The following is a 27,775-nucleotide window of genomic DNA, read 5'->3' on the forward strand; positions in this document are numbered from 1 at the left end:
ATGCTGCCCGCGCTGCTGCCCCTGCTGCTGCTGCCGCCGCTGCCGGGGGCGGCCGCCGCCCTCTGCCCTCACCGCTGCACCTGCGCGCAGGGCGCCCTGCGCTGCCCGCCGCCGCGGCAGGGCCCGCTGCCCGCGCCCGCCCGCGCGTAAGTACCGCGGGGTCGGCACCGCCGAGGGAGCGTTGGGGGTCCGGGGTGCTGGGCTGAGCGGCGGAGCCCCGCGGCGCTCGCGGCTTCCGCCGCCTAACGGCTCCTGCCTAACGGTCGTCGCCGCCGCTTAACGGCTCTTGCCGCCGGCGCTCCGTGACGGAGCCGAAGCCCGCGCAGGGGCTCCCCTCGCATGCAGGAGGGGCTCTCTGCCGGCGGGCGAGCGGGCGCCTCTGGTGCGCGACCCGGGGAGGAGGGCGGCGGGGGACCCGGAGGGGAGCTCCCCGGAGGTACCGGCGTCTCTGCGCTGCGGCACTTTGTGAATAGACCGTAGCCGGGCGGATCACCTCGAGTCACGCCGTGTCATATGCCGCGGAACGGAGATGGCTTTCGCAGCGTTTTAAGGCGCGTTGGGCTTGCGCTTTCTGCACAGCAGCGCTTAGCAGTGTGCTTGAGCTTCGCGCGTCCTGCAGGGGTGAGACTTCGTGCTTTGGTTCAGTCACGTTTCCGGTTCTGAAACGCACCGCGCACAGACTGAGAATTTGAGGTCTGACAAGACTTCAGAGCCAGGGGGGTTCTCTTTAAGAAGATGCCGATCCTTTCAGTACAATTTCTTAATAAAAAAAATGTGGCATTCTCAAAGCCCTGTGAAGAGTGTTGTATTCCAACAGGCTTATCAACAAAAGGACATGGAACAGTCATCTGAACTTTCTGTATTTTCCTGCTATGGCAGAAGGCAAAAACTGCCTTTCATGTTCCAAAAAAACATACAGGGTCCTGTAGTGGTCTAGATAACTTTAAGGAAATCAGATTAAAAAGCTGATACTTGGTCTTAAGCCTTCTGTCAGTTCTCTTTTGTGTTTGTTTTTCTTTTACATATCTATCTGACTTCTTACAACCTCTTCTCCCAAGGGTTGTGCAATTGTAAAGCCAACTACATTAAAATGTCTGTGTTGTCCTGCTTTTTGCCTTTTTTTGAGGTCCAACTCATTGACAAATTCATGCCTAATCTGTTTCCTACTCCAGTAGTAGAAAACTTGCTGCAAGTTTCGGCAAGTGTTTGGATCTCTGTAGGGTGGTCCATCATGTCTTTCTGCCTAATGCTCCACTGGGGATTGGGATTAAATTAAACCAAAAGTGAATCACGGGCATTCACTCACCCCCCTCCTTCCAATACTGATCATACTCCCAGCTCATGAGTTCGTAGAACAGAACAAATACTTGACACACGTATGTATTCAAGTGTTGCTGTGTTGTTTCCAGGCTGAATTACAGCACTGATGCTCTAAACAACCATGGCGTCAAAATATGGGATTAGACAAACAACAGATAGCATAGTTGCCGTTTCTAGGATCCCTGGGTTATCTGTGCATGAACTGAGCAGGGTTTTTCTTATTATGCCTCTTTCTGTAACAAAGCTGGTGTTTTCCATTTTCATGTGATTTGTTTGCAAATTTGATGCGCTCTTGAAATTCCCTAGGGATGATACTATTCCTGATCTTCTCTCTCCTTGCTTCCCAACTTGAGAGTTGATATGAACAAGAAATACTAATTTATATAAGCATGAATTGTTTCTCCAAAGTCAGTTTTTGGAAACGTCTCTAGTTTCCTCCCCACTTCCCTGTGTTTAGTGTCAGAGAAAGCAGAGCCTCTCTGCAGTTGCTGTAACTAGCACATTTCTTGCACAGTGTTCTTAGCACATGCAGAGCAGGCACTGGATCAGTCACATCAAGGATCCCAGCAGCAGAAACAAGTGTGGACATCAGTAGTTTTTGCAGGACTTCAGCATGCTTATAAGGACAATGCACATCTGTCCAAAACCACATCACAGCCCAGATTTTTTTCCCTTTCCTCATGTCAGAGAAGAGGAGAGGTTATCAAAAGCTCTCGACTTGCATGTTTTTTTTCCTTGCTTTTTTGGTTTACTCTTTCATTTTTCCTTCTTCCATCTGGTGCCCCAAAAAGTCACCACATCCCAACCTGGGATGATCCAGGTCAAAGTAGATAATGGGCATATAGCTGCTGTCATTTATATTTCACTCAGATCAACAGGCCTAGATTATGTGCAAGAATAAGGGAAGAATTTTTCCCTTCAGCCTTTAATATAACATTTAATCTTTGTTCACCAAATCCAACTATTAGGCTGGTCATACAGTCAGAAAAGAGTTCAACCAAAATTCTGCTCAGTAGTCTTCTAAAGGAAATATTTATACTCAGACTTCAAAAAATCCATCTGTCTTTCAGTCTGCATTTGCAGACACTTCCAGTTCCTGGAAATGCCTTTCTTTTTGGCTCAGAAGGTCCCCTGAGCTTTGGCTCAAAAAGTGCCAGATCCTTTCTGTAGGCCACTATTGTCTGCTCCGCAGTGCAGCTCCCTCCGAAATGCGTGAGCATCAAACAGAACAAACTCTCCCCTGTCCCACTGTCTCAGAACCAGCAAGTATGTGTGTGTGACACAGCGGTCCTACAGTTAGAAAGCTGGCTTAGAGTGACATATGGCTAGCTCTGGCTAGCAGCTGGGACACCAGCAGAAGTCACTCCCATGAAACTCACTGTCAATAGGATGGACATAGTTGGTTATAACTGCTGAAATAACCCCTCCAGCTGCTCTTGAAAGGGAAATACTCCTCCAAGTTGAAGAGAACACCCTCGGGACTCTGATGCCTTACAGTTCTGCCAGAAAGACTGGCAAAAGCTGGACACCACCCCCTAACCATAAAACCACTGATGCAGGTATACTGCCCATAGTGGAAAATGAGCATAACAGTACTGCATTTTCTGCTTTTCACAATGCAAACATAATAGGGAGATATCAGAGGGGCAAATGATCTCATCATTTAAGTATGACCAGCAGCTGTCTGAAGGACTGTGCTACATTAGCAGTAGCCCAGAGTACAGTGAGCAGCACTAGATAACTTACTGTCTTATTTTTTAAATTGTCCAGCTGCTATGGCTTCTACTTTCAGGCCACATCCAACCTGATTTATAATGAACCTGGAAATACAAAATTAAATTTCCATTCCTTTGTATTTTTTTAATAGAAAGCATACAGTTCAACATACAATTGCAAAACTGTACCAATAAATGTAGTCTAACCCTACAGATGTACATGAATTCTTGCTCTTTTTTTTAGCTCTTACTCCATTTCTTTTACTTTCCCTTCACCTCTTTCTTTGATCTTCATATAGCACCTTTTTACACCCTCAGCTGTTGTTTTCCTCTCCCTCTTTTGTCCCGTAGGGCTTTTTGAGCCTTATCATTTTACTGATGCTCTGTCTTTTCATGCTTTACCAATATCTTTTTAGCTCTCTTCTCCCCCTGCGTAGCTCTCTGAGAGAAAGTCAAAGCAAGAGGACGTTACTTTTGTCGCCTCGTAGTCACGTCTGGTCCTATTGTGTACCAGAAGAATTGTGAAATAGCACTTAAAGTGTGCTAATAGTTTTGGAATAAAATGCTATTCCTGACTGTTCCAACACAGTTCCTGGGGTGCTGCTCCTCCATATATCCAGGTCAGGCTTTGTGCAAACCCTAATTTCATATTCTTTCTTCCCTTGAAAGTCAAGTCTTTCCATCTCACCTCTTCTAAATGGTAATTTTCCCAAATTTGGCATAACTAAGACCATCTTTCAAGTTCTGAACAGATCCTTTATTTTCCTGTTCTTCCTGCTATGATTTGGAAGGCTTTTCTATTTTGCTACAGACTTTTTTTTGGCAAGGCTCTAACTCCTCATTAACAAAATGCAACACATCCTAGGGTGCCCACATTCTTACATTGGTGCCACTGTAGCAGAACAGCACAGAGAAGTCCTAGTTACTAGTATGGTGGGTCAAGAAAATAAATGTCAAAATGTAACTCCAGCTATACCTGCGTAATTCAAACCCTGATGCCATAACGCTCTATGCTTACAAATCTCCTTTTGATAATTTATTACAGCTCAAGCATAAATTCTCTAGGGAAATTTCAGCAGTTTTATTTACCAGAGTTATTCTTTCCATGTCATGTTGTTGCTGGAAGAGTTTTCGAAATGATTAGACTTCAACAGGTTGCAGAATGATGTGTTTTTTATGGTCCTGAAGTCATCATATTTTTCCCAGGCTCATGTTTCTAATTTGGATGTTACACAAACATTATAGAAACTCCGTTATCCAGACACCTGCGTATACTATTTTGGGTATAGCAACTATGCATCTTCTAAACCTCAGCAGAAAAATAATCTTTGCTACATCATTATATTTTGAAACAAAACACTATTTTTCATCTTTTGAAGTCTCATAGTGCACATACATACTTTTGTCTGTTTAGTAAAGTCTAAATGAATAGGCATCCAACTCCAGTTATTCCGTAACTGGCATTGGATACATAATATTTTTATAACCCTTTGAAAATCTCATTTCACAGTAGGGTTTACTTTGTTGTGCCAGCATGTACGCACCTGTATGCAGGGCTTCTACACTATAATGAGTTACACATGAATAGTTTCAAGCTCCAAATCTGGAGCTCTTGGGCAAAAGCCTGAACAAGTAGACATTTCTACATTGTCTTCGTTGGACATATTTGGCTCTTTTGGATTGCTAGAGGATGCTAGAGGATTGCTAGAGGAATGCAGTTTCAGGGCCAAAGTGTCTTCTAATAGAAGATAGTCTGCCAGCCATCATTACCTAGCTGAAAGTATTCTTTGGCTGTTTATGTGATATCCAGCATCGTATCTAGCATTTCAAGTAGATGAGGCCCAATATACGGGCTTTAAAAATCAATGCCAATACTTTGCATTGCTCCTAGAAACTGATAAAAATCCAGGGAAAATGGTGGCTTTTCAATCTTATTTTCAATCAGTATTCTCAATTCTTCTGAGATGAGTTCAAGGATACAACAGAATAAAATTTTTGCCACTCTCAGCAAGGATCTACCTTGTGCATTCACCTTAATGGGCTTAGAATTATGGGCAGACCTACAAAATAGCTATTCTAAAATATAACAGGCAACCCATCTACAGTAACACATTTATACCAGCTGCTACAGGGCCAGTGCTCTTTTTTTTATTAGTTTAATTAATCACTTTTTTCAAAAGTTCAGTCTCTCTAGTGCAGAGATTTTATTCACCAGCATGAGTAGTTTGGGCTTTGATTCTTCATCAACAGGGCTGCAAGTGTTCATGCAGTCTTTGTGCATCTAGGCTTCCCACTAGCTTCTCTTGGACACATAGTCTATATGGTAATGTTGGAGCAGAAGTATATCTTTTAGCAGATAAAAATAGTTTGTTGGTTTGTTGTCAAGTTTAGTCAATTTGCCTCTGTTATATCCCAGTATCAAAAAAGGATGATCATGGTTCTATGCCAGTGTATCTTTGGAACAGACCACTCTATAAACATTTTCTATAGCGCTCTTACTGCTACATCTATACATTTACTGGAGGGGAAATAGAGGTAGTTTGTGCTTTGCCTCTCGCTCATGGTCTCTACTGGCCACAGTATTCCTAGTAACAGGAGAGTAACCTTCCTATGAAAAATTCACTCTAAACTAATGATTTCAAAACAAAACAAGAAACAAAAGCTGGCTGAAGGGAAGGACAGCATTTTAGTTATCAAGCAAGGAAAGATTTGGTAAATCTAGGTGCCATTCCTGTCTCTCCCAGTATTCTTGGATAGTCTTGTATGCATTTAGCCTGACAATTTCAAACCTTAGTGCATAGAATTTTATATATATATATATCTTGGAAAAGTAGCTTGATTTAAGAAAATACCAGGGACTATCAATGCCAAAAAGGCTGGCTTTCTCTCCATGCCTTTCTGCCTTTCTTGGCTGGGTGCCGGTTCCAAGGTTAAGAAGTTTGGCAGTTATTATCTTGGGCTGCAATATTGTCAGTTGTAAAATGAAAGGAGCAAGTACAAGGATATAAAGTTATGATGTGTTAAATATGAAAGAAACATTACAGTTTTTCTTAAAAGCAAAAAAAGTTCATCCTGTGACTAAATACAGTGTTTCAAGCTGATGTCAGTAACTCGTATTAAAAATGTATGCAGCCCTCATGTGATAGGATATCAAGTCAGGCTGATAGCATAGAAAAGTTAGATGTATAAAAAAAGCTTTGTAGCTTTGTAAAACCGAGTTTGTTCCTTTTTTGTCAAAAGCTTCCTCAGCTCTGAGAGATGAATAACTGGTTGCATCCGAGTGTCACAGTCTGAGTGCTATCAGAAAGAAATCAATATTTAATTCCTGCCAGTACCTGCTTGAGTGTCATTCTGTGCTATCAAAGACATCAGTCATGTTCAATAGCAGAGACTTCAGCACATGAGATAAGGCCTAGCTTTACTCTGTGCTTTGGAAAAAATTTAAGCCTGCAACAAGCAGACAAAACTCCATTAACCTAAATGCTTATACACAGGCTGGATTTGGCTCAGCAAGCTAAAGAGTCTTCTTCAAAATGTTTTGAGTAGAAAACGGTACAACTAAATGAACATGTTGCTGTTTAACAGAGGCGCGGTTTAAGATACAAGCCACAAAGGTAAAGTGGACAAGAGCAATGGTGAGAACATCTTTCACCTCTTAGGTGAGTTTAAGATATCTTTACCTATCTGGAAGTGTATATTCGTGCTCACACCAGGATTCCAAGGATTAAGAGAGCAGTCCAATTATGAATTGCCGCCTTCTTTTGTTCATGCTGTTTTGTGAGATGTTTGATGGGACTAGGTAATGTCAGCGCAGATGAGTTCACAGTTCCAACTATCAAGGTGAACTCACAAGAATTAAAAAACAAGAACCAATTAAGCTGAAATACAGAATGGATTAAATGCTGTCATGCAGTTTAACTACAGTACCTATTAAAGTGCTGGTTCATCCTATTTAAATTTAATCACATAACTGAGGTGGCTACGTTAGGAGCACTGTTAGCATAGGCTTTCTGCAGTCAGTGGAGGGGGACAGGCACTCTGAGGGGCACAGATCTGTCCTAGGCAGGCATTACGGGAATTTACAATAACCATGCTGCTCACTGGCACATTGCAGCTAGGTAGAAGTAGTCTGGGCCAGAAATTTTGGTGTAGCCAAAAGCCAAGACCTTTTTTATTATTTGTAGTTTCAATAACATTTCTAAATCTTTTGAAAAGATAGTATTTTTGTAAACACTTTCACAAAAGGTATGCCTTGTTTTCCAGAGAGCTATAGCTAATGCTACAGTTAGGAAGAGGCTCAGGCTTCCAAGGTTATGAAGGAGCAATTTCTCGACTGCTACTTTTTCTTTCTTTCTGAAGTTGTTTCCCTGTTGGCTCAGAGAATTGATTCCTACTGCAGGATTCTCTGTAAATTTCAATCCTCCCAGTGGCAGTACATTTTTCAAGACATATAACTTAATTTTGTTACTGATGTAAACAAAGTTTCTGCTTGCACACTACACATCAGCACCTGTCAAAACAGGTATGACCCAATCATAATAGTGTCGCAAACGTATATATATCTTAGTACATCCAGATTCTTAACCCCAAGACAAATGTATGTGTGACAGCCTTTCACTGTATTGTGCAGGCAGAGCATATACACACGCACACACATATATATGCATATATATGTATATACAAACATAAGTTCTTAAAAATTTTTAATTGTCTTCATATAAAGGATTGTGACAACAAAGAAAAAAAGTAAGGTTTATGAACAGCGTGGAAACATTTTAGTCAAAGACCTTGACAAAGTGTTTTTAAGGATGGGAAACAAATGTCTCTGATATTATTAATTAAGAAGCAGAACAGAACAATTATCTGTTTGCACAAAGATAATGTCTTGAAATATGTTAAATATTTTCCTATGGCCGTTATCAGGGAGAGTGTGGTCATGGTTGGATAAAGTGGCCTGTAAAAGTACTGTGATGACTGGGATGTGGGGTAGAGTGTTAAAATATAGATATACCTTCCACATCATTAACTTTTCAATGAGGACAGAGTAATTACAAAAATTAAAAAGAAAAATATATTCTTGCTGTTAATCAGCAAACCTCTCTGATGAGATTAAAAAAAATAAAAAGCCACACGCCCAACCTTCAGGCCTGATTCAGATCTCTTTTGCACTTGTACATATGCAGAGTATTGCCAGTGAAGTCAGGGTACCACACTGCAGTATTACAGTGATACTAGTGAGAGAAGAACATGGTCCAGAGCTCCTCCAGCAACAGCATGACATGGAAAGAATAACTCTGGTAAATAAAATATGTTTTATATAGTAACAGGAAGTTTTAAGTAAAAACCACTTTTTCTGAGGCACTGACTTTAAATAGCCTCAATTCCTGAGGCTAGCATATAGCTTCAGTTGACTGTTTCTGTAGCAACTCCCTTCTGTCAGGCTATTCATTTGTCTGATAGTTTATGATTATTATCAGTCTGGCTGTGACGAGTCTCAACTTTGTGCTGTTAAGGAAGGGACCCAGTATCCTTAGAATATTTCATGGAGTTTCACAGAGATCACATGGATCTGGCCCCAAAGGTACAAAGAACTGTAGCTAAAATAAAATGGCCTTCTGTTTTATTGTTTTTCTACCCATGGTAATGGTACATTTGTTTAAAAAAAAAAAAAAATCCTATGCCTTAAAATCCTCTCCTCCCTCTCTTTATTTTGCAGATCATTTACTCATCTCCCTGTGAAAGTAATCCCTTCACATGCCTTTGAAGGACTTAGAGGTGCCTTCATCATGTAAGTTGACAATGTTTTCCATAGACTTATCATTAATTTCTTGTAAGTAATTCCATTATAAACCCCCTTCATAAGTAATGTAAGTTTAGAATAATTGCAAATATGTTGCTAACACATAATCTTGGTGAGAAAAGACACACTGGGGAAGCATAAACATAGCAATGCTTTTCTTTCAAGCTTTGAAAATACATGATTTTTAGCAGTTATAACAGATAACAAAATGGAACATTAATCATGTCCCAGAGAACTGGATATAATTTAATAATTGATTATGGGTAGTTTTGAATGGTAAGGAAAATAGATTTCTATCATAAAATGTTATTGCTGCAATGATAGGTACAGTATTCTATCATTATATATTTATGTAATACCCAAATAAGATTTTTTTTGCTGTTTTACGCCAAGAGATAAAAGTTGGTATCCACAACAGCACACATTTGTGAAGAAAAACAAAATTGCACATCATGTTTTTAGCCTTACTGATAACAATAAACTTTCAAAATATATTAAAAAACATTATGCAGCTATAATTCAGTATTTTTTCACCTGAAACTTCCAAACATTTGTCTTTGTTTAAATTTCATCAGAAATAATTCCAGGTAATTAATTAGGAGTACTCACTGGAAGGTAAACATAGGCTTAAACATTTGCATGATCATTCATTTAGACTTCACCTTGCTGAGCAGCCAAACCTACTTATACATGTAGTTCTTACTGACAGGAGTGATGCATTAACTTCAGAGAGTAGTGCAGCTGTTAAGAAGTATTTGTATGGAGGGGAGCAACAGGGCTGAACCCCTTTTTTGATCTTTAAGTTTACAATTTACAAGCGCTGTAACTTTGCACACGAGGTCTTTGTTGCTTCCCCTCCCTTGGCATTGTATCTATTTTATACTGAAGACTCAGATTAGAAGGCTTGGCTGACCTATCTTAACCTCATACTGTCATTATTCCAACTGGAAGATGGCAGGTTTGGACCTCCGTTATTTATTATTTTTTATTTTATCAGCATTGATTGTTCACTAAAGGACAAATTTCACGACAAAACAGTGCAATCCAGAACAGGAGATGAACTCCCACAGGATGCAAGTAGCCATACAGACAATGCCAGCTTCTATTCTAGGTGCACTTTTTGCCTTCGCCAATAAAAGCACTTAGTGTATCAGATGTTAAAATATATATTAGATGTTATGTAATTTCTCTTCATGGAGAAGAAAAGAGAAAATAGGAAACCCTTTTGTAGTGCATTTCCTGAAGGAAAGGATTTGAAAGATGAGGATAATGCAAAAGCCTGAATAAACTCAGCTAGACTAGTTTAGCTTTTCATGCTCATTGGTTAAACTTTCATGACCAAATTGTAAACTTGTGTGTTTCTGTAGCTCTAGTGAGTAGAAAGCAAAATAAACTATGTCTCTATGTATTCAACTGCAATAAAATATTATAGTACAATCCAATTGCACCATATTCTTACATTCACTTTTATCCTAATGATTAACAAGAGCTTACCATTTTCAGATGGGAGACCAACTTAAATCCACAAACTTTTTCTTACCTGTGTGATTTGATGCTAAACTTTCCCGAACTGTATGCACAACCTCCTCTTCACAGAGAATATGTTTTGTTCATTGACATTTTCCCTTCTGTAAAGAGAATTTAATTGATTTCTGTGTCCTTTTAATCTATTTCTCCAAGTTAAAAGCATAGAAATCAATGTCTTTGGCTGAAACAAATCTATATAACACTTCATAATTTTATTGAGATTCAATGTTACTTTGAAGAATACATTTTTTAATTATAAATCCCTAAATCATCTATATGGCAACTCATCACCAACTGTAAATCAACTGATAAATTATTCTCATTGCCATTAGGCATTTAGACATAGGTAAATGGGAAGCCAGTGGCAGATAGGAGGAATCACATGGAAGAACTGCAGTTCAGACCCCAAACCTGAAAAAGTCTTTCACTTTAAGTTCTGTGAGTAATCACTAGACTCCTGTCCCTCCCAGTGCATAACACTAAGCTCATGAGTCTTAGAGGATCAGGCACTCAATAGACCACTTTTGTTCCACATCCATTTTTCATTCACAGATACCTATTGCAATATCAAAAATAACAATCCAGCTACAAAGTTATTTACCTTTCTGATTATTGGAAAAATCATGAATTTTTCTGTAAGAAATAAATACATATTTAATATATGCTTTCTAGGATGCATTCCCCTTTACTACCGCAAAAGAAAAAAACAAGTCATCCTCACCTACTGGCTTTACATCGCAATTCAACCTCCATAGAAATTGTTTTCTTGTAATTATAATTCAAATAAGATAATTGTCAGGACTTGTGACAACACTAACTCTGATTTTGTACATGTGTTCCAGTTGTTCAGAAAATGCTTTTTTTTCTTGACAGTGTATAATCTTAGCTTTAGTTTGTGTGCTCTTTCAGTCAATTCTGTCTGGAGAAAACACTGTTTTGAAGATTTGTTCCCCATATATGCATCAATATATACCATCTACTTTCTGGGGTCAATTTTATGTAATACCTGAATCTTAATCTGGCAGGAATTCAGCAGGCATCAAATAAGTGGATTTTTTTTTCTCTGTATGCAAGATTGGCTATTCTGCAATACGCATGTGGAGTAGGGGCATTAGTACATCAAAAATCTGACAATACCTACAAAAACTTTCATCATTACATAGATCAACATGAATAAGAGCCACTTCCTGCCAGTTTGCATATACGTAATGAAAATAGCATTTAAAACCAAAAATTATTCCTAAAGTGCACTGAATGCATATTTGTGCATTTGTATGTTTGTACATCAGTGGATTAGATGATAATCACTCTGACTTAATAGCATCTGAAGAATAATAAACATTATCTACATCCTTACCCATGCAGAAAAATTCACTAAGTGGGACCAATTATATGAGCAATAGGCTTACAGGCTTGGACTCATTCTATTTATCTTAGTTCTGGCCCCTAGTCAATATTTGATCTACAATTTATTGAGAAAAATGGAGATAGGCTGTTACACAGATAGTTATTAAAAAGAATTTGCGTGTTTAAAGGTTAATACAGCAAAATACCGATCTCTCTCAACCTCTGCTGGAATAGGTTCTCAAGATTTCTGAGGTGAGACATTGACACTGCTGCAAAACAAGGATTTGGTTTTTGGTTTTTTTTTTTTTTTAGCAAACATATTTAAAAGAAAAATATAAAATGGAAAACTGATTTCTGGTATTTCTTCCACTAATGTATTGCTTTGTGTCTGCCTTTTTTGTTACAGTGAAATCTCTCAGAGCGACTCCCTGGAAAGAATAGAAGCTAGTGCATTTGACAGCCTTCCCACTTTGTCTGAAATGTAAGCATCAGCTAAAAAAAGAGTTCCACTTTGTAATTTAGGATCCCCAAGGAGTAAACAGTCTGCAGAGAAGTATTCCTGGACTAAGTCTTCCTATCTTACTTCAGCTGGCTTTGGATTAGACCTATGACAAGAAACATTTCTCTCCAAAGTGCCATAGGGAACACTTTATAAAATCAAGCCTTGGAGATCTAAACCATGCAAAGACATCCGTCTGTATAAAATCGCATTGCCTTCAGTGAGCTCAATGGCAGTAGTGGAGCTCTGGGTCTACCTCTACTGCCAGTGACTAGCCGCCTAAGCATGAAAATAATGAGATGACAACGGAAGAGAAAAATTGTAATATGTCACTTTCCTTTTTGAAAATTTGCTTTTCAAAGCCCTACAGTATTTAAATACATCTGTGTAGTATGCATAGCTCTTGAGTGCTAAAATATTACTCAAACAGAACATGTACTGATTTTAAACTTGAAACTGCATAGCACAGGCACCTAAGAGAGTGTGATGTTAACGCACTGACTAGGACAATCCTCTGAAATATTTTGTGAAACTGGAAACTATAAATCTGATACAGTACATCATTACTGCCTTTTTCCACACAGCATGGTCAGTGATTGGCTTAAAAATAGTGCAACTGAGTGAGGACAAATCTGTTGCCTTCTTTTTTTTTTTTTTTTTTTTTCTTCGTAAGTGAATTACATTGAAGCTAGTTATTTGCTAACATAAGGAAGAGATGCAGATTTGCCCCGCTCTTATTGGGTCCAGCTCCCACTAGAATCAATGGTGGGTTTAAGTAAGGAATAAAAGATTTGGCCTGATGTATTCATGTACAGTTCCTAGATAGCTTGTCATTTGCCTATCTTCCAAAACAACAAGCTAAACAAGACCACTAGAGAAACAGGAGACTAGCAAGAAGACATGTTTGAATCTTGAGTGCTCTACAGGTCTCACATTGCAAGGGCCTGATGTCCCAAGCTGTGCTCAAAAGCAGTTTCAAAGGATAATCAGAGTAAGCGGGTTCAATGTAGTTCTTGGATTTGAACTCTTGTTGCATATGCTAAAACCTATGAATTCTCTAAATCATGCATAGAGAGGGAGCTGGACTAGAGCGTTTGTGCTTTTATGCCAAGATATAGGTTCACCAGATAATCAAGGAGCACTTTCTGCAGCTATACTGAGAGGGCCTGTCCCATTCTTTGGGCAACCACCAGCAAACAGTATTTCTCACACACACATCTCCATTTCCACTCATCTCCAATTTCTGCAGATCTAAGCAAAAATCTGGTGGAATGTCACCTGGAATCTGGTGCTATGTCACCACTCTAATAATGTCCATGGTGCCCTAACAATTTAAACCATCTGAAGACTTGCCTTTCCTAGCTAGGCAAAGCATCATTAACATAATGGAAAGTCGAGTTGATGCAACAACAGCAAGGGTATGATTGCAGGGCAAGGACCAGGGACACACACAAATATGCAAAAAGCTCAGGTTCCTTGCTCAGCCACACCTCTAAGACCACCCGTTAGAGGCATACTCATCGTGATGGTATTTTGTAAGAGCTCCTGGCATTGATAACTTACATAATGGAGTCCAGCAGCAATGAGTTCATCTGCCAAAGTGAAACAAATCCACAGCTCCTCAATTAGGGTTTTACTTATTCTTTTTAGCCTAGAATCGCAGGATTTTAAAGTCAACTATGTTTCATTTTGGTGTGAATGATTTAGAAGAATAAGATACGAAACAGTTAGCAGTGCACTTAGCATCAGGCAAGGAACTAAATCGTGGATACCTGCCTAGTTCTAGGCTATATAAAGATCCACTGAGGCTACTCTCAAAATACTTGACCCAGCCTGCACTTTGTAAAGATCCAAATTGGTAGGTCCCAATGCAGAATCGACCTGAATGTGGTAGATTACTTACCTTGTTCATATTGCGCTTGTGCCTCTGAACCTCCAGGATAGAGCAGAACCGTATTGCATTAGGCATGCTGCAGACACAGAACATAATGGTTCTTGTCTCAGAGAGCCTGCAGACAATGGCAAAATGCTAACTCACATCCATAAACCAGATACCCAAACCGAATAAGACCAATACAGTGAACCATGTAAATTCAGGAGCATCTTCTGTTGCTTATTCAACAATTGCAACTTGTTTATATTATCAATACTGCTTTAAAATGTGCTTGTAGTATATCTCTAGAATGTTTGTTAGCAGTGTAAGAGCCTTGTATCATACTCTGCATTTGACTGTTTTCTGACAAGGCCAATTGCTAGCAAGATTCAGGTCCCTCCCAAATATATAATGATTATACTACTGAAGTATTTTTTCCTCATTACAGACTAATCCTGAACACAAAAAATCTGTTGCACATTGAGGATGGAGCATTCAGAAACCTTCCAAGGCTAAAATACTTGTAAGAAGAGTTCTATTCCTTTTCTATTTGTGTTCTTTTTCTATAAAGGAGGAGACAAATTACAGAAAGGAGTATGAAGAAAAGAGCAGCTTTTCATGCATTACAGCACACTAAAAGTACATGCCTCATTTACCAGAGCTTTAATGTGCAGTTAACCATTTGTGAGATCTTTTAATAGGCATAAAAATAAATTAACCTAGGGCAGACCACTAATGGAAAAAACTACAGTAAAGTGTGCTAATTAATTCTGCTATGTGCCTATTTCTAGAATGAAGTTTTCAGATAGACAAGATACTATGCAGAGGGGTAACTAAAATTCCCTTCTTTTGTGCTTAATGTAGAGGCAGCATACGCAGCTTCTCCAGGACACTGCCTGAGAATTCTACGTATATAATTTCTACAGATCTTACAAAAACAGTTGAAGCTGAATTAAAAATGAAATTTTTCACTCACCTTTTAAAGCATTGTTAACTTTGTACTTGCAGAGTTGGCTTCTTGTTGTGTTCCAGTCTTGAAACTTTTTCTCCTGTAAATGGCAATTATGCTTTTCTCTAGGAGCATTTGTAATACCGGAATAAGAAAATTTCCAGATCTGACACAGATCTTCTCATCAGAAGCTCATTTTATTTTGTAAGTGGAGACCCAGTCTAACCCAATATGAGTCTTTCCATCTTGTTCCTATATTGCTGACAAAAATACTTTTTTTCCTCCAAAAGGGAGCTCTGTGATAATTTGCATATGACAACTATACCCCGAAATGCTTTCCAAGGGATGAACAATGAATCACTGACACTGTGAGTAAAACAGTCATAGTTCCAGTTCCTTCTATGAAGGTAATACTTCTGTTTGAGGAAAGTAGCTCCACTTTATAAGCTTCTTGAAATTAATCCCTCTACAATATACGTCTGGAATGCAAGTTAAATTTGAAATGCTTAGGAGGTAGAGGGTTGCTTTTCAGCAGATAGCTTTTACAGACATTCTCTAAACAGAGTTTTTTTCCCCAAGACTAAATTCACTTAGGAAAGAAACTACAAAAAGGAATCCAAGTCCTCATCTTCCATACAATGTTGTTTTTAAAACTATTGTCATCAGGACATAAACTCCAAAAGCTACATTATATGCCAAAGTCTGTCTCCTTCCTGCAGGAATGTGGTCTCTTGAAATAGTACTTTCAGGAACAGGCCAGACTAACACCACTGATCTATGCTGTAACTAGAAGGGTGAGCCAGCTTCTTGGCTGCTAAAACAAGTAATGCTGCTGAGCTGCAGGTGTGCAGGGTCCCAGCAGAAGCAATTGCCAGCTACTCTGGCACTGTAAGAAAAAGAAATACTGCATTTGTGCTTTATTTCCCCAGTTATCATTGGGAAATGGAATTCTACCCCTAGATGCCTTTTGGGGGTTTTTGGCAGCAGTTTACCTAAAAAGAAAATGTAGATGTAAGAATTTGGTGCATTTTACATCTGCCTCCTTTTCTCTATGAAAAAATTCATGTGTGGTTCTAACTAATTTTATAGGGAATGAGCAGCAATATTGGACTGAGACCCTCAAAAGGGAGAAAGCACACTTGATCATATAAGAAAAACTGGCCCAGTTCTCTATTGTCATCAGCGACAAGTGCTTGGCAACAATGAAATATGTTGCATGTAGTTGTGATAGCAGCAAATTTCTTTCAAAGAGATTTTTGTGAGCAACGTGCTTGTACTAGCAAAGAGCAGGAAGGGAGAGAATAAATTGGCACAAAATACTGATTGTTATTTCCATGATTTCTCTTTGCTCAGCTTACTTTGATTCCTATAAGTCTCAACACTAAGACTTTCCTTTTAGCAAATTGTAGATTCATTGCTACAGCTATCTGTGAGACAGGTGGGCTAAATGGTAAGTAAGATGCCACACCCAAGGAACATGAAAGCAGTGGAAAGCCAAGGTGAGGTGTCATCTGATGAGATAGCAAAAGCCTTATATGGATTTTGTAATACGTTGGCCTCACAAAAATTTCTACTAAGAAATGCTCAAATAGCAAAAAATGCAGAGTGAACCACCTCTCCACAGGATGTGCCTAAAATTCATGTCATCTGAGGAAGGACCAGCTGAACAATAGAGGGCAGCAGCAGGCCACCTGTTGTGTGTTGTAGCAACCAACACCTATTTGGAGGCAAACAGAGCCAACCTTTGCAGACTAGACTGATTTTTAAAATGCAGTATGCATCCCAACTGGGAGCCTTTTCTTGAGACAGCATTTTCCAAAACCTCAGCACAAAACTCGATAAACATTTCTTCATGCAAACTAGCAGTGCACATGAGCAAGTACTGTAGTTGCCTGGATTAGGCTCTTCATCAGGCAGATGTGCTGGCATGACAGTAATTTGTGCACAGGGTTTTGTGTATCAACCCATACCTTTGTAAACTGTTAGAGGAACTGAACATAAATCTGATTGAAGACCACTCCTACACAATGTTAAAGAGGACCATTTGCTAAGTTTAGGGCATCATTTTATCTTATGTGCCTCTTTTCTACTAGCAAGTTCTCAAAATAACTTCAGTAAAATTATGATTTTGTTAGTAGTGCAAGAAATTTCAAATATAAGAGATTGAGAAAGACACTTAAAAATTTTGCTGCAACCCCAAAGTATACATAAAATGGAAGAGTGTCTAACTCCCAGTCAGGAAATAGCCAATAGCATCATTTTTCTCCTATCATTTTGTGATAAGGCACTCACAACAAGAAGAGGAGAATTACCTAATCAGCAGCTTCCTAATTGTAGAGCTACACTTTAACTCCACCTCATGTAATTAACTGTAATTAGCTCAAGTAATTCTGATTGTTGCAGCATGGTCTAGTGATGTACAAGTAATCTATAAAGGTGTAAATTCAGCCTACAGTAACACTTGGCACTACTAATAGCTAATTTAGTCTTTCCAACAGTTTGTATTTCATGTGGATGTGGGAGGAGGGTACATGGAGAATCAATACTGCATATTCATGGTGAATTTTAAGGAAATTATTAGTACCCAGCAAGCATATCTGAGTGCTGTCACATTGATTTAGTATTAAAACTAAAGTGCACTAGAATTGTAATGTAGTTACTGTAAATTCTTTCATATGAAGGGGTGAGGTGTGATCTGTAGTAAAATATATGTTTAAAACAGTGCAGGATTTATATTTTTTAAATAGATATGAAATATGTATTTTTGTGTAACTGAGATGACAGCTGGCCTTACAATATTTTAACCCCAAGTTGCTGAAGAGGACACAGTGGGTATCCACACATAGTTGATGCCACCTGTGAACTATCTGCATTGTCAGTCCACTGTTGCTTCCAATTTCAGCCCTCCCAAAAGCAAGTGGAAAAGTGACAACAAAACTTTTGTAGAGATAAAGGGTTATTTATCAACTGCATCAAATTTTGTATTAAGGCAGAATATTAAAGAAAAAAATATATACAAATGATTTTGGAAACATTAACTTAATAGCACAAATGGATTTTTCTCAGTGAAATCAGTCCCATAAGTTATATCTCCTAGTGAAGGGAAGTAGCTGGGATGTAGGTGCAGCGGGGCCCAGCCTCAAGGTTGTCTGGCTCCCTCCATGGGGAATCAAGAAACCAGAGTGGGCACCTAGTCTCCCTATGTGAAGCAGGGGACAGCTAGGTTTCTGTGCACAATTAAAGTCTGGCAGCACACTGAGGAAAGCACTACTTTGTAAGAGCTAACAGCTCGCTGAACATTGGACTATGAGTGACTCACTGCTACCTCTGCAAAGCCGTCTCTTGGGCTGTAGGAAGATTCATCTGTCCACAGAGGATTCTCAATCCAGCAGCTCCCACTAGTCTTTAAAACAGCTTTCCATCTTCTATTTCTCCGGCCTTTGCAATCTTGCATTTCTGTCTGCAATTTGGCACTGCTCCCATAGGAAGGATGGAAAGAAAAGGCACAGCCTAGCCACAGTCTATTGACTTGGGCAGCTTTCTGAGCTATAGGATACGGTCTTACAGTGAAACCACAGAATCCAGGTCTTCTGCTTCACAGAGAAGTGTCCTACCTCAAGGTTGTCTTCATGCAAGGATCTTACCTGGAATAATATCTTGTTTCGGAATCTAAGTACAAGGTAAGCACAGATAGGCACTGAGCTGCTCAGAGCAGGGAAATTCTGTATGTAAGCAAAAGTTCTCTTAAACATCTAAATGATAAGGTGCTTAGTGAATTTAAGCTGTAATTTTATCATAGTTTTTGAATTATGTCAGTCATGCCGACGATATGCTAGTTACCTATGTCCTTTATAAGCCAGACTTTCTAATTATTAAAACAAATACAGTTTTAAGAATTGAAACTTAGTACAATAATATAGTTATTTTCCCAAATCTGTTTTCCTTATGCATTTTTCTTATTCTTAGCAAATTATATAAAAATGGATTTGAAGATATCCACAGTCATGCCTTCAATGGGACAAAGCTGAATCAATTGTGAGTATGTTTCCCCTTCTCACTGTCTTTCCTTAAGAGTAAATCATCATTCAGTACAGTCAAAGGCTCATCATTCAGCTTAACTGGCCATATCTTGCATTTCCTGATTTGCATTAAAAAACTACGTATTTCAGTGTCATTGACCTTTGCCACTAAATTGTTGATCCTGCAGTATTTACTGTTTTTCTTGAAACATCATCCTTCAGAACACTGCAGTTATAAGAAAATTTCTTCTTAATTACTAAAATGTAATAAATTCCTAAACTTAGCAGCAGTTGTGGAAAACTTGAAAATGTAGCCCAAACCCATGAAACTTCATCTTCTATTTTGTAAATCTCAATGGTTTTTAATCAATCTCACATGCTCTGGGATTAAACTCATGATTTTGGCAACACTTACTACATTTTTGTATGCTTTTGCTTGTACACATTGTTATTGGTTTAAGTCAGACTAAATTGGAAATTATTAGAATTAACTGTAGATCATGATGGTCTGATGGCATCAGTGAAAAGAAAGGTCCAATGTGAAATATGTTTACTCTCAGACCAGATATTGTAATGGCAGCTAGTGTGATGGGAAAAAGGATTAAGAGGAAATAGATGGGAAGAGACCAAAAAAGGATCCTTTTAAAATATAGAAGAGTTAACAATATTTGATTCCACAGAATTCTAAAGGACAATAAAAACCTCAGGAGAATACACAATGATGCCTTGAGGGGGGCCACAGGGCCAGATGTTCTGTAAGTATCAAACCACTTTATTATCTGATTTTATAAGTGTCCCACATGAACTGTACTGTGCTAAGTGGACTACATCATTTCAGTAAAGAAGGGGCTTTCTTTCTGAGTGGATACTGGATCTCTTACCTTCTACAGACAGTAAGACAGATCAGTGCGATGCCATGAAGTATTATATGTTTTAATTAATATGTGGTTTAACTAATAACTGTTTAATTAAAGCACCTAAAGTAGCCCTTTGGAGCAAAGAAGAGAGCCAGGTGGGTGTTCTTACTGTAAAGATGGCTAGAGAGTCGCATTCGTTCACTTTCTCTGTCTTTCCCTACCCTAAAGAACCTCCCCTTGCTCCGTGCATGGTGGCTTTCAAAAAGAGAGATTAGGGCACAACCCTCAGAGTGGTGTGTTTCAATTTCCCCAGAACAATGTAAGCTCCTTGCCTAACTGGGTTTCATGTGTAATAGAGAAGCATTTAAACTCCTGATTGAAAGTTTCATGTTACCTAAGCATCGTGCTCCCCTGGAATAAGCTCTTTGGACAGATAGGCAGAAAGAGGCCAAGTTTGTTGGTAGCAGCTGGCCTTGGACATAAGACTGGGAGCCAGGAATTCATCAGTATCAAGCTGACACCAATTCAGGCATGCCATGAACTTTAATGTCTTCAGGGCTTGGCATCAGCTGAGTACAGACAAGAAAGGAAAGGACATGTGTCTGTGCTGTAGATTGAGTGTTGGAGTTGCTTTGTGGATTTAGACCTTTGTGAAGAACTGAGGCACCATTATCCAACTTCATGCTTTGTTGGTGCTTCTATAGGTATCAAAAGAAAGGAAAATGTGCTCTTTATTTTACAGGGATATTTCTTCAACAGCTCTGGAATCCCTGCCTAGTTATGGACTGGAGGCCATTCAAGTCTTAAAGAGTAAGATGACGTTGCATTTGAAGAGACTGCCACCACTGGATAAATTCAGTAACCTTCTGGAAGCTGTTTTAACTTACCCCAGTCACTGCTGTGCTTTTAGAAATGTAAGGACAGAAAAGTAAGTCCAAATAGCATGTTATTGTATTACAGTACTTCAGAAACTCCAAAATGGCAATTCTGCTTTATTCAGCTCACAGAACTTTGATTATCCTTATTCCAGTTACAAGAAAGCTGTGGAACATAAAAAGACATCACACACAACAACACATGTCTGCTAAAGCCAGCAATCTTATTTCTACTGACTTCAGAACAGAAATTGATGTCATCCTGTGCCCAGTATCTGCCAGCAGGAGTATTATTCTAAGTTTGCTTAAAGCTTATATTTTTCTTGGTATCTCAGTAAAAGAAAAGAAACTTCTAGCACATGGAAAATGTATTTCCATCAAAGTCAACAGCACGTTATCCTAAAAAAAGGAACCTCCTGTAGCCTTTAGCTATGCAGCTTATTTAACACAGGTGATACAATGACCTTGTAGAAAAGGCAGGCTTTCAATTACTCACTTACCAAAATAAGCACCTGACACAACCCTGGAGAAAGAAGCTACTCAGCTCAGTTCCAGTACTTTCAAATAACATCAGACAGTACTATTCTTCACATTTCACAGTTGGAAACAGTGGCACAGGGAGAGCTTTGCATGTGCTGATTTGGGACAGTCAATCTAGGACAACTGGGGCTGATTTTCTAGCATTTTTGTTTCAGTAAATCAACTCTCATTTGGCTTTGGGCAGCCAAAGCCCTTCCAAATGAGTTTAGTTCAGGCTATGAGCATTCCATACTTCTAGTCCTTGTGTCTCTAATGAAGACAACAGAAAAGATATTAAGCAGCCATTTGTGGGAAGCCCAATTCATGTGACTTGCCTACCATCATATAAGGATTGTGTTGTAAGGGCAGGAATAGAATCCAATTATTTGCAGCAAAATTAGATGTGACACTATGCTTTCTCTGTGTACCTCATTTTACTGTGTGGTTTCTGCTTCTACAGGAATAAAGCAAAGATCCTACAGTCAAGCATTTCTGTATCTACTGAACTCTGATTCAGTTCTAGAGCTAGTTTCTCTGTATTAAATGCAGCAGCAATACTTGGGCAAAAAAGAATGCTTGATTCATTCTGACATAAGGATTACCATTGCACATATGCAAAAAGGGACCAAATTAAAGTTGCAAAGAGAACTACAGTTCTTATATTTATTAACTTTCAGGTACTTTACTTTGCTATATATGATCACAGTCTATAAAAATAGAGGTGCTATAGGAAGTCATTTTCTCATATTTAGTAATTGTTTTCTTAAGTAAACTGGAGGAGGCAAAAAAAAAAACAACTCCAAAGCAGGAAAGTATACTGCCCTCCAGCTGGGGTATCAGTAGGGTTTAGACTATTACCTATGCATTACCCATCTGCACAGCCCTTGCCACTGGAAGAACTCAGACAAGTAGGAGACTATTATCTTCTAGGTGACCAACTACAATAAAAGGAATGAGACAGACATTTCTGGCAGTTTTCATTGCCATCTGCTGATGCCAGCAGAAGACAACGGAGATTATCTCCTGACTTCAGTTACAGAGGAAAGAGCCTTCTTGTGGTTATGGATTCTCATGGCCACACGACTGCAGTGCGTTTCTGTCTCCTACTAGCCCCTGCCGTTGCCTTGTACTCTACATACAGTCATCCTGCCCAATTTTTATTACCCTGCCCCAGATCCCATTCCTCAACACCTATGAACTGCGCTATCTGGTCACTGAAATATGGTGATAAGGTCTTACCTACATCTGACCTGGCAAGCAGGTTCATTTAAGTCAGCATCATTGATATTAGGGAAATAAAGTCTTAAAAGCCAATATTTTTGAGACTTCTGGGGGGCGATGCTGGTGTGCACATTCATAGAGCCATGTAAGAGAGATGGAAGGTAGTGTTCGGTTCCCAAGGCTTTCCTCCACTGGACTGAATGTGAAACAAAAAGCAGGCTATAGCACAACTTTAAAAAATTACAAGAAAAGCAACTTCTGTTGTCATCCCATTATTTATAAGTATCAGATAGGACTTTATATTGGTATTTTAAAACCTTATTTCTCGTGCTGTAAATAAAACTTTCTGTAAGTTTCCAAGTGTCTGATTCTCTTAAAAGTACACAAAAGAGCTTAATGTTTTTTCAGGGTCTTTCTACTGCCACAGCAACAAGGACAGACAAAGCTATTTCCATTCATACTGGCAGAGTACCTGGCCCATAATTTCAAAGTGTCAAAATCAGAGATTTTAGTGAATGCATGATCTTTCAATTTGTATTTCACAAATTGCTTTATTTCCAACATTTAAAGTCTGCCAGCAGATCCCAAACAGTTTTTTTTGGGGGGGGGGTTGTTTTTTTTTTAAGTGAAGAATATCAAACCAGCTTTCCAGCACTTGTGAATAGATGTACTTCTCTAGAAGCCCGCATAGCTGCTACCATCTATAATGGCTTAGAATCTGTTCCATTTCAATATAGTATTTCAGTACAGTATTACAGTATATAATTGAGAACTTGGTCGAAATCTAGACTGAAACTTTAACTTTCTTTTCATCCTTATTACAGACAAAATTCCTTGCTTTCCATTTTTGACAACTTCTCCAAAGAGTGCGAAAGCACCATGAAGAAGCCAACTAATGAAATATTGTAAGTACCTCTGTGCATCCAGAAGCTGGAAATAGCAAATATGCCCCCCCATACACGTCTTGTATTGACAGTTCAAGTCACCCTTACAAGTTGCACAGTGATAACTTTACTGTTATTAAATCAAGATCTGTGATTTTGATGTTTCAGAAACAAACAAAAAAAAGTCTCATGGGTTGTACTCACTCCAGCTTGAATTATCAAAAGCCTTCCAAAACAGTGATTAAATATTTGAGAAAGCTAAGGGCCTGCATGGACGCTTTCCATGCCTGGGGATAACTACAGTTGTGTGATTCAAAGAAGAGATGCCAATGTTAATAATTTTTGCTGATAGAAAAGATAATTTATGTCAACAGTTTTACATGGTACAAGAAGAGTTCCTGAGTTAAGAGAAATTTGATGACCTGATGCACTTGTTTTACCTGTTCTAATTGTGTCCTTCCATATCATCACACTTCTATTTGACAGTGTCCAGTGGGGCAATAAGAATTGCTAATATCAAAACTATTGTTACTCATGTTGGATGACAAAAGCTCTACACTAGTATCTCATGGAAAAGTTTACAGATTTGCAATTGTACCTCCCTCTATAGCTAAATTGGAGATCTTGGGATTTCTCCTCAGTTCTAGCATAGGGTCCGAGCATTGCAAAGCCTAGAAAGACAAAATCATGGTCACAAAATTCCAACACAAATACAGCAGAAATTCAACTGATCCATTGGGATAATGATTTCCTTGGGGCCTGTTATATTTGCTGTTTGATGGTATTAGACCTTTTATAAAGCAACAGCTAGTTTTATTCTCTCATCACCTTTTCTCCTTTGCTCTCTGCCTGCAATTCCTTTGATTGCCTCACTTACTTGGTCTTACGAGCTCTACTCCCAGTTGCAAAACTGAAGCACTTCAGGATTACAATCAGCAAGTCAGCAGTCAGCAAGACCAAGAACATACAGCATCTCTCAAGGATAGCTTTTTGGGAGAAGCAGGGTGTGACAAGGAGGTAAACATCGAGGTGTCCACAGCATTAGGTCACGTTATAAAGGCAATGAGTGACCCCAATGAGTGATCGGATCACACAAATCACCAGTGCTTCACAGTGCCTGAGTTATCCCTATGCTTCAGATGAGCATCTTTTGAACACCTCCTTTGCATAAACAGTCTGAGTCTGATGGTTCCTGAAGCTATTTGCTTTGCTAAGTCCCAGTCCCAGCAAGTCTCTGAGCAGAGGGCATAAGCAGAACTGCAGTCATTGTATTAAGCAAATGGAAGAAGGGTCATGATTCTGAAGCTGAAAGGCTGCAAGTAGAAGTTTGAGAACCACAGTAAAAATTGGCTCAAAGTCCAGAGCAATTATTACAAAAAAAGAGCTTGCACGGGACTGCATGTTTACATGGCCTTTCAGAAAAATCACTTAAAAAAAAAAAAAAACTAATAAATAGAGGCAAACATATTCTCTGCTCTTCCAGTTTAAACCTAGCAAGTGAAAGCAAGACATGGGCCAGTTTTCATGCAAGTAGATAACAGATAGGATAAGAACAGATTGGGAAGTTCAGTAGAAGTATCTGAGAAGCAGCCCAGCTTCATTTGCCAGTTAAGACTTTGATACAGGAAAATAATTTAATGCACATATTCAGTTGAAGTGGAACTTTAAGCAGGAATTCAAGTTGACCCACAGCTGCAATTCTCTGGATGTTTTCCCATTAAACACTAATGATTTTCATGATTGTGTAGTTGTGAAATCAGTAGCTATTCTGGCAAGGAATCAGAAGGATAAGTGCTTGCTTTTAAAATGTTTTTTCTTTTGTAGACTTATCCCCACATTATTAATGACCTGGAGATTAGAAAGATCTATTTTAAACACCTAAAACTATGTATAATTAGTCATTTCTCTTTCACTGCTTTTGCTCCTGCATTTGCTATGGCAACACCTGTCATTATTTGTTAACAGCTATCTTACTGCACTGAAAGAACCTTTCTACCTGCATTGTGTAGATATAGTCAAAGAATTACAGGAGAAGTGGCTGGTATATAGGAAGCACTGAGACCTAGAAGATAAACTCCATAAAATAATGCTATTGCACATTCCATGCTGCCCTGTGCCCTTCACAGTACTTTACAGGTTAAACATGTCATGGTCTCATGTAAGTAAGTTGCTGTGCCCTGAAGGCTTTTGAGCCTGAGAATCTCTGAAGTAGATTTTTCTCCTTTGCCCCCTCTCTGGTGTATGGAGTGGTTAGGTGCTAGTCTCTGATAGTGCCTTTGATTCACATCCTTCTGGCTAGCCTCAGCCTGCCCAGCAGCTGGCAAAGGACAGCACGTGGAGAGCACTGCAAGTGCTCTTCCCACTTCTCACCCGCACATCAAAGCTATATTTACCTCTTGACCTGTTCAGTGCATTGGGTCCAGTCTAACTTTCATATATTCCTAGCCATCAACATATTCCATCAAGTTAACCATGTACTTCTATTCACTTTATAATACTGCTAACATCAAATTTCATAGCATTTCCCAAATCAGGACTTTGTTCAGTGAGTGCATTTCCTAAGGAAGATAAGGGAGCACAGTTAAAATCCTTAGTCAGTTTATTTTACTTTAACTCTCTGAGAAACCTATATGCAGAATATTTTATATTCCATCAATTCAAGTGTTACAATAGTTTGAACTGCACTCTACTAGCATCATTAGAAAGATAGCTCACTTGGAAAGCAATCAAGATGAAGCACTTACAGATAAGTAAGTTCTAGAAAGCATTCCTCTGGATGCGACTATGGCCTCTTCTGCTCTCCAAGTTTGTTACACATACAGAAGGCATCCTAACAAGGCTTCATTTTGTGCAAACACTCTCTAGAAACACATCTAGAAAGTAACTGTTTTAAAACAATTTTCATCTGTTGTATTTTATAAAAGAATGTGAGCAAGATGTAACAAATACTTCACTTCTATTTGTGGGGGGTTGTTTTTTAATAGTTATAGAGATGATTCTTACAACACATCGCTGTGGTCAGCTGAAAAGAACATGTCCCCGTTTGCAACAGATGAAGAAACCTCTCCTTACAGCTATTCAGCTATTTTCGATGAGAATGAAATGACTGGCTTAGATTTTGAGTATGACTTTTGTCAGCCTAAGATACTCACATGCACTCCAGAACCAGATGCATTTAATCCCTGTGAAGATATCCTGGGATACAGTTTTCTCAGAATCCTGATTTGGTTTATAAATATCCTGGCAATTGTTGGCAATTTCACTGTACTCCTCGTTCTGATAACTAGCCATTACAAGCTCACTGTTCCTCGCTTCCTCATGTGCAACCTCTCTTTTGCCGATTTTTGCATGGGACTTTATTTGCTGCTCATTGCTTCTGTCGATGCTCAAACAAGTGGTCAGTATTACAACTATGCAATAGACTGGCAAACAGGCAGTGGCTGCAATACTGCTGGCTTCTTCACAGTGTTTGCGAGTGAGCTTTCAGTGTATACACTAACAGTGATCACTATAGAAAGGTGGTATACAATCACCTATGCAATGCAGTTGGATCGAAAGCTACGACTAAGGCATGCTGTACCGATCATGCTTGGTGGCTGGATATTTTCCATTTTAATAGCAGTGATGCCTCTGTTAGGGGTCAGCAGTTACATGAAGGTCAGTATTTGTTTACCCATGGATATTGAAATGGCTCTTTCCCAAGCCTACATCTTGATTATCTTAGTGTTAAATGTTGTAGCCTTTATTGTTATTTGTGCTTGTTACATCAAGATTTACATAGCTGTTCAAAATCCAGAGCTGGTAGCTGCCAATAAAGATACCAAAGTTGCCAAGAGAATGGCAATACTGATCTTCACGGATTTTACCTGCATGGCCCCCATTTCCTTTTTTGCCATATCTGCTGCCTTTAAAGTACCTCTCATCACAGTGACAAATTCCAAGATTTTGCTGGTTTTATTTTATCCAGTCAATTCCTGTGCAAACCCATTTCTGTATGCAATTTTCACCAAAGCATTTCGAAGGGATTTCTTTCTGCTGATGAGCAAGCTTGGTTGCTGTAAAAGCCGAGCAGAGCTTTACAGAATGAACTATTTCTCTGCTTATACCTCCAACTGCAAAAATGGCAGCTCAGCTACAGGCCCCAGCAAAGCCTCACAAGCATTGCTACTTTTGTCAGCGTTAAAGAAGCCATATCCAGCCGTACGTTACCAGACATCTTACAAAGAAAATTAAACTGGAGCACCAATAGGTCCTGCACTTTACATTGTCAGCTGTAATTATTCCAGTGACTAGCGTTTATTTTATAGTATCTTGAACATTTTTCAATAAATGTTGACAATCAATACTTCTTACGCAACATAACTGTCCTG

General features: G+C 39.0%; 1 protein-coding gene across 1 annotated transcript; it reads left to right on the plus strand.

Moving 5' to 3' along the window:
* Positions 1–27,775, plus strand: LOC112980508 (lutropin-choriogonadotropic hormone receptor). Its single transcript, XM_026095391.2, has 11 exons — positions 1–146; positions 8,752–8,823; positions 12,116–12,190; positions 14,530–14,604; positions 15,160–15,234; positions 15,321–15,398; positions 18,997–19,065; positions 19,730–19,804; positions 20,649–20,834; positions 23,346–23,426; positions 26,390–27,775. The coding sequence occupies exons 1-11, from the start codon at positions 1–3 to the stop codon at positions 27,636–27,638; spliced, it is 2,181 nt and encodes a 726-aa protein (XP_025951176.2). The 3' UTR covers positions 27,639–27,775.

This window comes from Dromaius novaehollandiae, chromosome 3 (genome assembly GCF_036370855.1).
Source record: "Dromaius novaehollandiae isolate bDroNov1 chromosome 3, bDroNov1.hap1, whole genome shotgun sequence".
NCBI classification, from domain to species: Eukaryota; Metazoa; Chordata; class Aves; order Casuariiformes; family Dromaiidae; genus Dromaius; species Dromaius novaehollandiae.